This window comes from Sardina pilchardus, chromosome 17, assembly GCF_963854185.1.
Source record: "Sardina pilchardus chromosome 17, fSarPil1.1, whole genome shotgun sequence".
Taxonomy (NCBI): Eukaryota; Metazoa; Chordata; class Actinopteri; order Clupeiformes; family Clupeidae; genus Sardina; species Sardina pilchardus.
In genome coordinates, this window is record NC_085010.1 from 28,849,194 (window position 1) to 28,865,104 (window position 15,911).

At 41.6% G+C, this 15,911-nt stretch overlaps 2 protein-coding genes across 4 annotated transcripts; both read left to right on the forward strand.

Moving 5' to 3' along the window:
• The first annotated feature begins 3,933 nt into the window (after positions 1 to 3,933).
• LOC134062042 (immunoglobulin kappa light chain-like) lies at positions 3,934 to 6,448 on the forward strand. The gene is made up of 3 exons (XM_062517914.1): positions 3,934 to 4,052; positions 4,358 to 4,683; positions 5,975 to 6,448. The coding sequence occupies exons 1-3, from the start codon at positions 4,004 to 4,006 to the stop codon at positions 6,308 to 6,310; spliced, it is 711 nt and encodes a 236-aa protein (XP_062373898.1). The 5' UTR covers positions 3,934 to 4,003; the 3' UTR covers positions 6,311 to 6,448.
• LOC134061872 (carcinoembryonic antigen-related cell adhesion molecule 20-like) lies at positions 4,681 to 15,911 on the forward strand. Of its 3 annotated transcripts, XM_062517687.1 has the most exons (11): positions 4,713 to 4,762; positions 8,800 to 8,865; positions 11,041 to 11,249; positions 11,380 to 11,427; positions 11,690 to 11,935; positions 13,124 to 13,375; positions 13,830 to 14,126; positions 14,292 to 14,558; positions 14,744 to 15,043; positions 15,294 to 15,542; positions 15,684 to 15,911. In XM_062517687.1, exons 3-11 carry the CDS (start codon positions 11,201 to 11,203, stop codon positions 15,704 to 15,706), a joined length of 1,731 nt encoding a protein of 576 aa, XP_062373671.1. In that variant the 5' UTR covers positions 4,713 to 4,762; positions 8,800 to 8,865; positions 11,041 to 11,200; the 3' UTR covers positions 15,707 to 15,911. The 3 variants fall into 3 exon arrangements, with proteins under 3 accessions (XP_062373674.1, XP_062373671.1, XP_062373672.1); XM_062517688.1 differs by lacking the exon at positions 11,041 to 11,249 and having other exon boundaries at positions 4,740 to 4,762; positions 8,800 to 8,899; XM_062517690.1 differs by lacking the exons at positions 8,800 to 8,865; positions 11,041 to 11,249 and having other exon boundaries at positions 4,681 to 4,762.

The following is a 15,911-nucleotide window of genomic DNA, read 5'->3' on the forward strand; positions in this document are numbered from 1 at the left end:
AGCGGCGCGTTGGGGTAGCGGTTGGACGACAGCAGCACGTAGTCGGCCAGGGAGACCTGCGCCCAGACGCCCAGCGTGAAGATGGCCAGGCCGGCCGCCCAGAACAGGCAGCTGAAGGCCAGCAGCGCCAGCCGCAGGAGGGGCATGACGCCCACCGCGCGGCAGCACGGCGGGGCATTGCCCACGGGGGCCACAGGGGGCGCCAGCGAGGCCTCGGAGCACAGCGACAAGGAGAGACGCTGCTGCTGCTGCTGATGCTGATGCTGGTTCAGCTGCTGGTTCAGCTGCTGCTGCGGGTCCTGCGGGTCCTGGAAGGGCGAGAGCAGGTATCCGGGGAGCGCCGAGGGTCGGCGGGGGACCGCCGGGGGGGTGAGGACTGAGAGGCTGGTGGGGCCCCTGGGCGAGGAGAGCCGGCGTGCTGCGTGCTGCTCGCGCTCCCACTCCCTGGATCGGCGGGGGCTCGGCCGCGCTGACAGCGAGTCGTAGGGCAGTGCACAGCTCATGGCCCCGCAGTTGGCTTTATCTACCTCCTCTCTCTCTCTCTCTCTCTCTCTCTCTCTTTCTCTTACGCTCTCGCTCCTCCCTGTTGCCCGAGTCCCTTTGTTCCCCCTGTCTTGTGCAGATGTCCCCCCCCCCTTCCTCAATAACTATCAACACGACCAATCCCCTCCAGTCCCCCCATGCAAGATTGTGCTTTATGGCCAGTTGTTAACCCCCCCTCACCATCAGCTCACACCCTCATCTCAGCGTAAATCTGCCAAGTGGAGGAGGAGAATGGCGGCGTTATCTTCGGCCACAGCAGCCCATTTCCCTGCGCTGTGTTTAAATGTTTATTCCGGGCATTCCTTCCACCTGCTTGCTCTCCAGCGTGCATCTCTATCCGGAAAAAAAGCCTGATGTCCGTCTTTCTCTCTTTCTCTCACTCGTTCTTTCCTCTTTCTTGCGCCTCTTTTCTTTCCGTCTGTCCTGCTGGACGGCACAACACGGCGGTCGGAATGGGAATGTGCCTCGACCAAATCCTTCCGCGGAGTCCAGAGCCACCGGTAAGGATTTTAGTACCGCATCTGAGCTGTTGGTTGAGCCAGTGGATGTTAAAAAACAAATGATTGGTTTGATGGTTAGATTATCATAACTCTTTAAGCCCTGGACAGACCACTCTCTTATACATTTTTGGCCACTGATACCAATGTGGAAGGCAGGTGCAGTCATGGATCAATAATAGTCAAGGGCAGGTTCTGGTATTTCACTTTATTATACACCTGGAGATTAGATGGGAGAAAGCAGCAGCCCCATAAAGAAATATTGCTCATCCATTCTAAATCAGATGAGCTATGCTAGATGTTACAGAAATGCACATCTTATTTTGCCACAAGACCTACTGTCATGCTCTGGGTTCAATATTTAATAAAGGAATAATTACCATTTTGGCCTGCAATTTTGTTACACTAATGCACTCTAATTTTCCACCTAAATATTTATGGTCTGAAATAAATTACCTTACAGGCATTTGCACTATAGGGCCATTTCCCTCATAGATTTCTATATTATGATGCAACCAGGATTGATTCTAAGCCATATTCATATCGTGATTGAGAGGGCAGGGGTATAATTAGCTAATCACACTAGGGTTGATTATATGGGCATTTAAAGGTGAGTGGATAGGAGATTTGGTTTGGTCCACGGTGCTTTCCCTGTGACAGTTAATGGTGCATAAAATGTTGTCTCAGTCGGTTGCTCTCTTGTCTAAGTCTCATACTGAAACAGCAGAGACTGAATCCTCACCCGTCTACACCATACTGATTACCATTTAAGCATCTTGCAAAGACAGTGGGCTTCTAAAAACATAATTAAAATGGAGACACTAAATGTATACAGTTGTGACTGAAATTGTTGTCATCCATCCACGAAAAACAAAAAACCTGTGTTTTCTTTTAAATAATTTGAAACTGACGTAAACTGAAGTAATTGAAAAGCATCACTGTTTATACCATGTATCATTTTATTTAAGTTTTACAGTTTTACATGCGACATTTTACATTCTAATGGTTACTCACGAGAATGGTTTCTGGTGCATCATTTTTAACTCAACTTTATCAGTTATTTTTCTCAAATTATTAATTAATCAAAAATGAATTAATTAGTTCGACAGCCCTCATTTTTACCCCTCACCTAGTGTTGCACAAAGTTCAGAGGCAATCACTTATGTAGCTCTGAATGAGGTGTGTCTGCATCTGTCAGTTTGATCCTCTTAAACACTACTCCAAAGTGTTATGATAGCCTTTGGCTTCAACATGCTTCTGCCCTGATCCCCTGCAGGCAACTCTTTTGATTCTCTTCGGTCCATATTCATTCAGGTGCACACAATATCTTACCAAACTGTACCAAACTATACATTTCTTTTCCGAGTAGTACAAATATAAACATCACTAAAATTCAGTAATTTATCATATTTTTGGTGGTGGCCATTTTACTTAAAACAAACAACCAATGACCTCGTTTCAAACAGGCTCTTTGCTTTACTACTACACATACAAAAGGCATGCAGCTATGCAATGGAAAATTCCTAGAATTCTTCACTTTTAAGGAGGAAATTGTAATCTGAAGGATAATATAATCATTTCAGCCCTGGCTATACCAAATCTAACCTATTCTTCTTAATGATTCATCAATGTACAATTTAGACAAATACAACAATGCAGACTTTACAGACCCAGAAACCCAGACCCACCTGAAACACTGACTTTTATTTGGAAGCTCTGTCGCTGTCCTTCTCTTGGGATTGTGGGTTTGTGGGAGTTTCCTGGATGCCTTGCAAGTTGCATTTCCCTCAGCAGCAGCAGTGATTAGCATACGGTAATGTTTATTACAGCGAGGGACCTCTGGAGCTCACTCCCACCATGCACGAAATATCACCCCGGCGGCAATAACGAATCATGATGGGCCTCAAAATAGAACAGTATCTCCCCAGGCAGTTGGTAGAAATGGCCTGTTGTGAAATATGCGCCTTCCGTCATGACGCCCACGCTTCCCCCGGTCACCTGCCCCCGGAATCTCGCTCTCACACCGAACCAGTTTACAGACAACCATTAAAGGCCCCCCCCCCCCCTCCACTAATTAAATGCGCTTCTAGATAGACGTGCTCTTTGGAAAAGGACAGGCATAAATCAGGCGGGGGACTTCTCCACTGAGGGGAGTTTTCCAGACACACTTCCTGTGTGAGAATAATTATTCGTCTACTGGTGTCTTGCATCAGTCCTTTTACATTGTAGTGTGTTAGTATTAGGAGGAGTTTTGTTCACTAATATAGAGCAATGTTATTGGGTAATAATTTTAGTATGTTATAGTATTGGGTCGACTATTGCTCACCTAATCTCCTTCAAGGCTCCTCTTCATAAAAGCATATTGATGATTTTTATTAATGTCTTGGATAATTGATTATAGGACATTCATACTCTATGTCTATTAAAACATAAAAATGTCATCAGCTGCATGTGTGCTATTTAAATCAAATATATTTTGAGTTCATTGATTTTGAAATACAGTTTTATGTAGCAACTGTTGAGCTTTGGTGTGCATTTTTGTTAAATAATCATCCTAAAATGTAAATTCTGAAGTTGATATTATGGAGCCACTAACTTAAGTGCAGTAACCAAGGGTTACCAATAGAGAGCAGAAAATGTATTACTGCATCATAATAATCCATACTAGTTTGTGCTTAATGCAGTAACATATGTAACATGTCACTGCATTATGCACAAACTGGATTATTACATTCAACATACAACTTTGTGTGTTGTGTACACATGTACATGTCAATTACATGTAACATAACTATTCAGACTTCCTTTTTTGTTATACATGGCTGGGAATATTTGCATATGAAGCACATTTTCATAAGGTCCATGGTCCCTATGTTTAAAATCTGCAAGGCCAGTGGTTTGGAACCAGGAGTCAACGTCAGACAGCTGTACCTATTGCCACAGCAGAACTTCAAACAACTGAGATGTTGTCGGTCACCATCTCTGCCTGGATAATGCTCCTCTGGAGCCATGGTAAGATGTTTTTGAATACATTGCAGAGATGAGATTGAGGTTGTTAACTGTTTAGTATGTTGTTTCCCTATCTTATTTTTTGGTGATCTTCATACTCAGATGTATTTAAATTGAATTGTACATTTATGATTCATGATTTATTGTGATACATGAATAGTGATAAGTTAACAAATGAAACAAACCTTTATATAAGCTAAATGTGCCATTTCATTAACAAAGCCTTCAATTAATTATTTTTCAATCCATCAATTAACTCCTGTTTCAAATTCATGTTGTATTTTTTTTATTATTATTCCTCTCCTCAGGTTCCAGTGGATCTGTAGTTTTGACCCAGTCCCCGGGCATTCAGTCTGTGGCACCTGGCACCATGGTGTCCATCACCTGCATAGCTAGTAGCTCTGTGTACTGTTCAACCCATCGGGTGGAGGAGCTGTCCTGGTACCAGCAGAGAGACAACAGCGCTCCCACTCTCCTGGTCTCCAAAGTGAGTTCCCTGCAGGACGGTGTGTCCACTCGTTTCAGCGGGAAAGGCAACGGACTGACCTACACTCTGACCATCAGCTCCATGCAGATAGATGATGCTGCCGTGTATTACTGCGGACAGACTGCGTACACACCATTCACACAGTGGTAAAGGGCTGTACAAAAACCTCCCTCACCCACACGGCATGCAACAGCTGGAGGCCTATACAGTATGAGGAGATGAGGAGGTAAGGATTGAGACAAAAGATTTTTGCAATTTTCATAAATCCAATTATCAATATGCCATTTATTTAATTGTTCATTTTTTAACCAGAATATAATTAGACGTGTGTCACTTCAACCTCTGCTTTGACTATTGGGTATAACTAATGTTTTAAAACAAAAACAAAAAATGAAACTTGTCATTGACTTTCAACATATACTGTACATTATACATAAAACATATAAGGATATGGACAACTATGGGCCCTATTAAGGGAGAAATATTTACTATCAGTCTAGTTTCCTGGACTATTTGAAGACCATTTAAATCCATTTTTGAAAACATTTTTAAAAATCATGTTATTTAATTGTGTATTTCAGGTAATATCAATAAAAATGCAGTTTTGTTTTTATTGAGTAAAGATGAATCAACTAAACATAACCCAATACAGTTTCACTGAGATTACTTGAAAAACTGAATTTAAAAAAATGATTTATGAAAATTCATTAAAATGGTGGATATAGCGTTTTGGAAAAGAACTCTTCATTTGTTCAGGCTCTTTTTGATGCCATGGCGCCACAGTGGACTTCAGCTGCACAACAGTTTTGGATGTAAGCTTACTTTCCACTTTACTTTATAAGTCTTCACATTTTCATCAGTTTTGTTTTATTGTATATTATACACGTTATTGACTTGTATGAAATGTCTTTGTTGGTTTGTCACAGCTTGCAATAGAATCAGATGAAGTCTATAGGTCTAATACTAAAGCGTAAGTAAAAGACAAAGTTTATGCAATATACAGTATGTGGTAACAAATGATAATTTAGGAAGAATTGTCAGAGAATTCTCAATATTTGCTTGTTACTTTTAAAGCAAAAGGTGTCTGACTTACAGTAAATGCATTGGACAGAAGGTTTTTGTATAGCCTCTAACAGGATTTGTATCATGGTGGTACACATTTGGAAAAGGCACTAGAGTTGATGTTGGAAGTAAGTCACATAGTCACATAGTTACATAGACATTTTTCAGGAGTATGTTTATAAAGTTGTTGAAGCTGTACATATTACATTACTTTTGTTATTTCTACTTGCATGTTTTCAGTAAAAAAGTGCTTTCTTTAAATGTTAAGGATTGTGATTGTGTTAATCTTACATTATTGTTGCCTACCCGAGGCAATTCATTTCAGACATTTTAGTTAATCAATCTAATTACAACAATTCTTACTTAGTTTTATTAGCAACAACACACACACACACACACACACACACACACACACACACACACACACACACACACACACACACACACACACACACACACACACACACACAATGTGTGTCTGGCCAGCGGGGGATTCCCCTCAGACTGGCGCCTGGGCTGGAAGGTGGATGGTGACAGCGCAGAGGGGGGTGTCAGTCGCTTTGGACCGGGGAAGGATGGCCTGTACAGCTGGAGCAGCACACTGACTCTTCCCTTCCAGCAGTGGGTCAAGGGGATCTCAGTCACCTGTGAGGCCAAACAGGGCTCCCAGTCACCGGTCACTCAGACCTTGAAGAGAGATGACTGCTCCTAGAGTGGCTTCAGTCACTCAGTTTCAACACTCCGTCTGGTTTTCAGATGGATTGCGTGCGGCTTTGTATGTGTACCTCAATGTTTATGTTTTGCTTAACATTGCTATATTGATTTCATCAATAAATCCTTTTTTCACATTCTAAAACCTGATTTTTGATTTTAATTGATTCCCCCTCCCTACGAGCTACACATTTGTGAAATCACTGCAGGTCAGATTATTTTGAACTCCAGCAGCTTGAACCACAGTGCACACTGCAATACAGTATTCCTTACCATGTTGTGAAAGATTGGTTCTAAGGGCCCTATTTTGGCACTCAGAAATGGATGATCAGAGACGCACAGTTTATAGACATTAAAGGCGTGGCCAGGCCACAATTACAATTCAATGGTTTTGTGATCAATCGTTGGGTGCCGGGGTCAAAAGGATTGTGCTTATGTTTCTTTCTCAGTCATGGGTGTGTTTTGGGCGTAACATCCTTTATAAACCAATGAGAATTACATCTGTCATTCCCTTTAACAGCAAGCAACGCAACTTCAAACCTATGTTTTGATAGTTAGCGGTGCATTTGAAGGAATCTGCTTGCAAGCGTGACCGTATGTAACAGGGATTCCACTAAAACCTGTTTATGACTGCTATAGCCTGCACCTGAACACACTTATTATTCAAACTCATAGGCAAAGTGAAACTAACTTCACTGTGGTCTCATAGTCAATGACAAAACTGATCTACACTCAACTGACAATTTCATTTATGTAAAAAGACTAGAGGTGTTGAGTTTCAGATTGTGCAGATTGTTGTGAGATTGATAATTGTCCTTAATATTTGTTATTTTATTGGCTGGATGTTATAAAATATATAATTAGCTGAAAAACATATAATATAACAAATACTGTATATATAGGACTACTAGAATATAGTAGCAAAATGTTCCGATCTCATAATGTGCACACCTGGCAGCTGTGCTGTTTCTAGGAGTAGAGCTGAACCACTGAAGTCTGACGATGCAAATGGTGCTTTGGTTTCATTAGGGGAGTGTGTAAAGCAGTACATCTAGAGGTGTTCTATTCTGGGATTAGCAGAGTCTGTCAAGCCTGACAATGCAAATAACGGTTTCTAAACATCTAAAAAGTTCTGTTTCATGTATTTGGTCCCAATGAGTTTGTTTGTATACTGGTATAGTTCACTATTATGTCATTGGTTGATTAAGAATGTCAATAAGCTGTATATACTTTTTCAAGGATAGGAACTTAAAGGTTAAAAGACGGTTAGCATGCAGACTTTCTCAATTGTAATTGAGAGTGGGTCTGAACAAGATTCATTGACTTACAGTATGACTTGCAGTAGGGGCACAACTAGCAGTGAAATTAAACAACTAAACTTAAATAGAATAGAATAGAAACTTTAATTGCCACACAACAATGTTGGTGGTATTTGTTTTGTAGCCTCAATCCTGGGGGATTAATACAGTGGTGTTTCAATGCCCTCTTGGCCAGATGGGCCTGCAGTGCAAATCCCAAATTTGCCAAAGGTTCACATGGGTGTGCAGGCTAGTTGAAAGACTGATGTTAAAACGAAAGCCTGCCCTCCTAAATGATGCCCCCATACTCCTGTATCCCTTTCCACACGTCAACATCTATGTTGGTCCTCTGCATTTGTGCCATGTTGGTGAAGCACCTTCTGTAAGATCTGGGAGGGTTTTGTACTGCTCTCCTCTGGAGTACAGTATGATCATATGTGCACTGTGTCCACTGTACACTCCAGAATCATCTACTGATGCACCATGTTGTGATCCTGCAGTCTTGCCTGTAATATCCTGCAAATGTTGATTGACACATTGTGCGCCACCGCGTGGACGGAAGTTGTAATAAAGATGGCAGCGCCTTGACACGCACAAGCTTTGAGCTCTGAGCAATCTGTTTAGTTTAAGACACTTCACTGTCACTAACAGAGAATATTACATTGCCAATCCAGTTTCTCTATGTGCTCAGATAGAGGGAGAATAGTTCATTTCCAATTCAGTGCACACCATAACCAACGCCCTACTGTGCCCCACTGTGTCGCCCCAAATGTTACAGAAATATTCTGCATTTTATTATCATCAGAGCAAGCCTTTTGAGAGGTTTCACAGATGTTACCTATAGTCATTGTTGTTATGGTAAAATTGCATCATACAATTTGCATTAACAAGGAATCGGCAGTTTGCCAACTTTTGCCCTTCATTGTCTCAGTATCAACATAAGCGCCTCCTCTATGATGACGCTAAAGCACAGTAGCAGTGTTTGAACATGATAAGCTAATACAGACGGCTTTGTGCGTTTAAAGTACTGCGTCACTCTGATAATGTGTCCTTACAAACACATTAGCTGGTATCATCAAGTGTATGAGTGCATTTATTATAATCCTCTACTCTTGGCAAATACTTTTGAACAAATAATTATGAACATTTGTCAACTTTTGGCCTTTGTTTTTGTTTTCTTTTTTTTTAACAGATCTTTGACCATTCCCATGGACATGGAATTGGCATGTTGCCCCACTAAGCTGATAAGAGATAAAAGGTTTTGGACCTTACCCCATTCATCTTTTTAATGGGTATATCTAGCACCCTCTCATGGTCATGTTCCATTCACAAGAACAATTAAGTTATCTTCACACTATTTTGTTGCCTTTGCTGACCATTCACAATTAAGCTCCATCAACTTCCACCTCACGGTCTCACTCCTATTCTTCAGTCACTGCCGTTTGGTCATTTCCCCCTGATGACCATAAGCCGACTTTGAGGGAATCCCGTAGGCTGGGTGAACCCTGCCTGAACTTCCGGGGAATTTGAATTTCGCCCGGCAGCTCAGGCTGGAAACCAGCAGATCTTTTTCCTCTGTTTACTGCCAGAACCTTTGGCTCCAATCAGAAACGGCCATATTCTCGTCCTGGCTCGCTATTGGCCGGTGACGTGACAATAGCGAAATTTAAGCGACATGGGAGTGCAGTCTCGCCAGACTAATGTTCAATCTTAAAAGATTGAGCTTAGTATGGTGAAAACCAGACTAGGAATCCCCTCTTCGCCACTTGACAATGTAGTTGAGGTTAATAGATTTGAATGCAAATCCCTCATCTTTGGATTTTGATAGGGCTCAGGGCTCAGGGTTAGGTTTTGCCTGCGCTGTACAGTATGGTTTCAGGCGACTGATTTTGTGCTTCAAATGTGTATTTTGCATTAGCATGTGACGCATAGACTGTTACAGTCATTAGTGCGGTGGCCATACATTTCCGTAGGCAGAAACCCTTGTCTGAATCGCTACCATGACTTTTGTAAAAAAATACATAATTTTTGGGCTACATTAAAATTACAAAAAATCCTTAAAAAATTGGGCACATGAAACTTGGTGAGCATTTAGTCACACTAGGCTGATCAAGAAGAGAGGCTTTCACTCCCTGGGTGCCACTGCTAGCTGTGAGTCTGCTCCTCTATGTGGCCCCCTCAAATGCTGGGAGACCAAACGCCGTTTTTTGATCCGATCTAAGGATGCCCACTGCATAATGCCTGAAGTGTACATGTGCGGGGGGTGCTGTGGCACAGCAGGCTACAGCGCCCATACCATGTACGGGTCCGAGTGCCCACGGGAACCCAGGTTCGAATTCGGCCTGCGGTCATGTCCCGATCCCTCCCCTCCCACTTGCTTCCTGTCTACTCTTCACTGTCCTGTAACAATAAAGGCAAAAAGGCCAAAAATATATACTTAAAAAAAAAAAAAAAAGAAGTGTACATGTGCAATATGGATACAGGTGAATGAAAGGAGTATACAGAATTCAGCAGCTAAACACACACACACACACACACACAAATGCTGCACACACGTGCATACATACAGTACACAAAGGTATAGACACACAGATACAGAACTATAACTTGGGTGTCACCAAAGGATATACTTTGTCTGTTGTTGGAGATTTATCATTGTGAGCTATAGTGCACACAAGTGTTTGACCTTGGGGAGGGAATAGTGAGGAATAGTGTAGTGGGATGAGTGGCTTTAGAACACATATGTTTCTCTTTGTACAAAACTGGGCTATTTTGTGGAATGAACATTAAGTATACATATTTGAGTTTCAACAATAGTTGAACAATTACGAGGAGAGCAAGTAAAGAGCTGCAGGGCTTGGGGATGAAGACAGATGGTGTGATTTATTTTCTTCAGATCGTATTGAACACCGTGTGGCGGCCATGTTATGTACTGCTATGCATGGTACTGCACATCAAGCTGTTTGAGGTGTGACCAAACGTGGCAGACCCACCCAATGCTCTGTGGCTTGTGTTATTCTTTCTTCAGCAAATAATGACGAGTACTTATATAATACCTCAGTCATACAATCACACAACTTCAATCAAATCAAACTATAGGAGTGTCTTTTGTGTCAACTGATTTATCGGCCCTCTAAAAGGACAATGGGCATCTCACTTATTGATGCATAATTAATCGGTTGGTTATCTTGTTATCAAGAATGCTTGTGCTTAGATATGCAAGGAAAGGCCCTGATATGATTCCAACAACAAGCTAGCTTAAAAAAAAACAATTGGTGTGTCTTTTAATTTAGCCAATTTATATGTTTTTCTCTACAATGTGATATTGTTACATTTAGAAAAACTTTTAAATTTACCCAGAGAACAAAGGACAGAACCATGATTCAACATTTTTAATTAGCGTATATTTACACCTCTTCTCACCCACACTTAGAAACCCAGCACACAGGACCTTGCCTTGATTATCAGTTGAAAAGTAAGCGATAAAGGCATTGTTTCTATCCCAGATATGACTGTGTGCTACCACTCGAAAGGATTATATATGAGGGCACAGACCAGGGAGAGGAGAGATTAGTACAGGTCTTCAGAGCAAAATGATGTCCCAAAAAGCCTGCGTATTTCTGTTGTCTATTTGCCTGACAGGTAGGTTTGATAATTATTTTCCAAAACTGTGAATACTCTGTACTGTGAATACTACTGTGAATACTACTACTACTAAACAGTGAATACTACTGTTTTGTATAATGGAGGATGGAATTTAAATGTGTTACAGGAACTATTGGCAATGCGAAGCCACAGGGCATTGGCAGTGAGAAACCATGTGAGTCTAGCCACGGGCATCACTGAACATGATGCAGTTGTGCTGCTGTGTTCTATCATGCAGTGCCAACATTATGTTTGTTTCAAATCAAACTGCATATTGATTGATGGTGGTGGTGGTGGTGTGTGTTGAGGGAAGAATATCCTCTTTTACAGTTCGGTGTTAAAACATTGCAGCAAATTCATGACAAATTTCTGAAAGATATTTGCCTCGCCATACTGTATATCATCTAAAAACGTTTTTAACATGTCGTTTTAAACAGATGGACCTGAGTCTTTGCACATCTTAGGGCCCGATGTGGTCACCGAAGGAATCAAGTCCACTTTCGAGTGTTCCGCAAAATGCTCCCCGAACTGCACATACAGCTGGACTGTGGATGGGGAGATCATACATGGCAGTGGGCTTTATATGACTATACTTGACTTAAAGTCACAAGTCCTCAACTGTGTGGCTCAGAATCCAGCGACGGGAGTGAGTGCCAGTATCAACAAGACGGTGCAAGTGGCAGGTACGGTCGGAGGCTTGTGATGAATGGGTGGCGTGGGTGCTTTTGTGAGTAACATTGCAGCAGATGCTGGGTATGGAAGAGTAAAGGGCTCTGGCCGTGATTGCAGGATTACTTAAATTCCATTCTTTTCTATACAACACGTCATACCACTCACTCAGGGACCCTTTTGCCATGTTGATGTTTTTTCTATTTTTCTCGCTGACACTCAAAGAAATTCAGCGTTTATTGAATGTAAACTGTTGAAAATGTTGGACAGAAAGTGTGAGCACACTCATGATTGTAGATGGTAAAAGGACTACATTTATTTAGCACTTATTTCGACTCCTGCGAGCAGTTAAAGCATTGTCATGCCTCACATTCACCCAGTCATACACTCTCACACACACACACACACACACACACACACACACTCATACATCGATGGCGGCGGCTGCCATGCAAGGCGCCAACCTGCTCATCGAGAGACCTGGGGTTAGGTGTCTTGCTCAAGGGCACTTTGACAGGGCCATGAGGAGTTGACATCGAACCAGCAACCTTGCAGTTACTGATAACTCCTCTACCTCTTGAGCCACTGCTGCCCCAGCAGTGTTATGTTTTCAAAAATGTGTTGATTTTAGTTTATTAACTGTTTTAAATGTAATACTGATGTGAAGCTGATGCCAAAAGAGTTAAATAATAGGCTATAGGCCTCACTCTGTAGGGAAAGAGTTACCCCAATGTAGTATTACAATGACCTATGAATATGGCAATTAATTAACTTGCAGCCCCATTTTACGTCTCTTTGCCCGACACTGCACATCATCTCCTTGAGGGCAGTGTTCCCACATACTTTGGCCCATCGTCACATGTTTGACCTCTTGTGAAAGCTGTAGAATTCTGAGAAAGAGTCAGAGTGACAGTGTGACAGAGTTACAGCAGCTTGAATGTTGTTTTTTCTCTCGTCTGAGTGTCCTTTTTGGAGGCACTTTTAGGCATTATGTGAGATAATGATTTATTTGATTCTATGACAGTCACTGCCATGCAATCTAGATAAATACAAGATACAAGAACTCCAGAGGGCTCTTGAGTAATAAGAGTTTTGCAGTATGCACTTTTTCCACTAAGAGGGCTATCAGGCAAGGTTGCGCTATCAATACTTAATCCTCATGTTTCTTAAGCATTAAGGTGGAACATTTGTATTCTTTTCAGAGGGGCCTTTAAATGTCACTATCACAACCCCCAAGATGCTGGTGGGGGGGGATGAGTACACATTTGTCTGCTCCGCCGTGTGCTCCCCTTCCTGTAACTACACCTGGTACATCGATGACCAAACATGGAAAAACTCCAATGAAGTGCATTACATGACACCAGCCGAGAGCACATCAGTAACGGTGATTTGTAAGGCACAGAACACCTTATCTGGCCTCTTCATGGAATCCATCCATACGGTTTTGGTGGCACGTAAGTAACATCTTTCAATAAGTGATAGCTAATTACATTGCTATTGTTGCTGTTTTTATCATTATTGTTGTGATTATCAACAACATCATTAACAACATCACCAATAACATCAATAATGATAATATAATAATAATAATAATAATAGTAATAATGGCAGTATAATACTCTATAAAAATAAATCCAACATGAAGATAGAATTAATGACACTGACAGTGATGAAATATGCAGTAGTCTAAACATATTTCCCCCTCATTTCTACGTGCATTTTTAAACCACCTACGGCTTTCATGTCAGTGTATCTGGTTCTACCATGCTGGTGTAAATCACTTAACCACAAAATAAAAAACGCTAAGTGACTCTAAGTGTCACTGTTCATAGGACAAGACGTCAGATTAGTAGACATTTCCTCTATTCAGTAAAGCAACTTGATCTCCACATGTTTGATGTTCTTCAGAGGGGCCTCAGGAAGCCTCCATTAGAGGCCCATCAGCTGTGATGGTAGGGGCCACGGTCCCCTTCTACTGCTTTGCCAACTGCATTCCTGCATGCAACATCACATGGCGCTTTGAAGGGAAAACCCTCTCCGGCGACCCAGTGTCTGTGCCCATCCTCGAACAAGAGAAATCGGTGCTGGGCAACATGCTGGACGTCAGTGTGGAGAGCTTCTTTGACACACAGCTACTGCAGTGTACCGTGGTCAACACCCTGTCTGGCAAGTCCTACAGCATCACCAAGGTTCTCAATGTCACTGGTAAGGAACAACACACCATTTCTGAGCACTTGATATGTAACTGTTTGAGCTTTTGAACAGTTTTCACCGTGTACAAGAGAGACGACGGGTTTAGCACTGGATAATACCTATATGAGCTGCTCACATAAATCAATCCAACTATCTTTTTTTTCTCTCCTCCACCAGATACAGTTGGTGTTAAGCCCATCACCGCAACACAGCCAAGAGCAAACAGCTCCTACTCTCTGCAGTGTGTTGGAGCAGAGCAAGGATCTGAAATTCAGTGGACCAAAAATGGGGAAGCGTTGTCCACAAGTGACATCCATTTTTCTGATAACAATGCGATCCTCTCATTTGAGCCACTCCATCCCTCGGACTCAGGCGAATATCAGTGTGTTGTTAAATTGCTGGGAAAAACCATCCCTGGAATCCCATATCAGATCAATGTCATCTGTGAGTACACTGGAATGTATGACGTGATATGAGGTGTATTTTGATTAGCTAATGTATAAAGGTATTACAATGTTATTACTGTTGTGTGTTGCTTTGGACAACAGTGAATGCGAAACAACATAAATATTAAAAGATTCCATATACAGTCAAACCTACGAATAACCAATGTACACTATGTTTTATAGATGGGCCAGTAACTGCTGAAATGACCATCTCTGGTGGACATCAAGTTCAAAGCAAGTTGATCAACGACCTTCTCCTTCTCGCTGGATCCTCCGCAACATTCACCTGCTCATCCGAGTGCTACCCAGCATGCACCTACGAATGGCTTCTGGAGGGGAACGTTGTATCCACAGACGCCACTTTCTCGATCAGCTCAGCAAGTGTGGCGACTGAGGGTGTTCTGACCTGTACAGCCACCAATCCTGACGTCCAAACTCTGCCTATAAGCAGTGCCTCTGCGTCCGTGCTTATTGAGCTGATTGGTGAGTTGGCTAACCTCCAGGAAGCTTTTTACCACTCCTACAATTATGTGTTCTGATAAGAAAAATGCTTTGAAAAATGGGTGTGTGAAAATATAGCCTAGAGATAACACATTATTACATGTGAAGCATGTCATTCAACCTTGTAATTGAGCGAGAATGTGATGATTATGAAAGTAATCAATGTGAATTGCAATGAAGTGTGCAGAGAGATATTATTCCAGATGCAGATAATGATCCTCATTCCTTGCAGATGGCCCAAAGAACATCACTATCTCTGGACCAAACTCAGTACAAGTCGGTGTGAAGGCCACTTTTGAGTGTTCAGCTGTCTGCACTCCACCTTGTTTCTACACATGGGAGGTCTATGGGAAAACACTACATGGCAGTAATTTTGACCTCACCATCAGTAAATATGTGGCCACCGAAACCCTGATATGCAAAGCGGAGAATACGTTCACTGAGAAGGTCGCTACTGCAGATGTAATCATTGACGTTACAGGTAACACAATTTCTTTATAAAGACTATAGTAAATATCAGGTATTTGTGCTTGGAAATGTATTTAGCTTAACATAGACATGTTTACTTTGATTACTTTGTTTAATTGATTTATATATTTTCTACTGTTCTTGTCTTCTGCAGATCCTGACTGGTGTGGCTGTTAAATCCTGTTTTTTTGCTGAAATAAATAGAAATGGTACTTTAACAGTGCTTCATTTGAGTTAGACATTGTTAAAAGAACATTTGTATTGTAGTCAAGCATCTAAACTTCAAATAGTATTTGTTCTTCTTCCTTGCAACAAAGTTATATAACTGTATATATTGAAATAGTAATATATTATGCATTTCACTGAAAAAATAAATGTCTTT

What these genes read in the sequence shown, in the direction of transcription:
- LOC134062042 (XM_062517914.1), top strand. Translation starts at nt 4,004, where the DNA reads ATGTTGTCGGTCACCATCTCTGCCTGGATAATGCTCCTCTGGAGCCAT. An exon ending in AATGCTCCTCTGGAGCCATG is followed by an intron (nt 4,053 to 4,357) that starts GTAAGATGTTTT and finishes TCCTCTCCTCAG; the next exon opens with GTTCCAGTGGATCTGTAGTT. An exon ending in ACACACCATTCACACAGTGG is followed by an intron (nt 4,684 to 5,974) that starts TAAAGGGCTGTA and finishes TAGTTTTATTAG; the next exon opens with CAACAACACACACACACACA.
- LOC134061872 (XM_062517687.1), top strand. Translation starts at nt 11,201, where the DNA reads ATGATGTCCCAAAAAGCCTGCGTATTTCTGTTGTCTATTTGCCTGACA. An exon ending in CAAGACGGTGCAAGTGGCAG is followed by an intron (nt 11,936 to 13,123) that starts GTACGGTCGGAG and finishes TATTCTTTTCAG; the next exon opens with AGGGGCCTTTAAATGTCACT. An exon ending in ATATCAGATCAATGTCATCT is followed by an intron (nt 14,559 to 14,743) that starts GTGAGTACACTG and finishes TATGTTTTATAG; the next exon opens with ATGGGCCAGTAACTGCTGAA.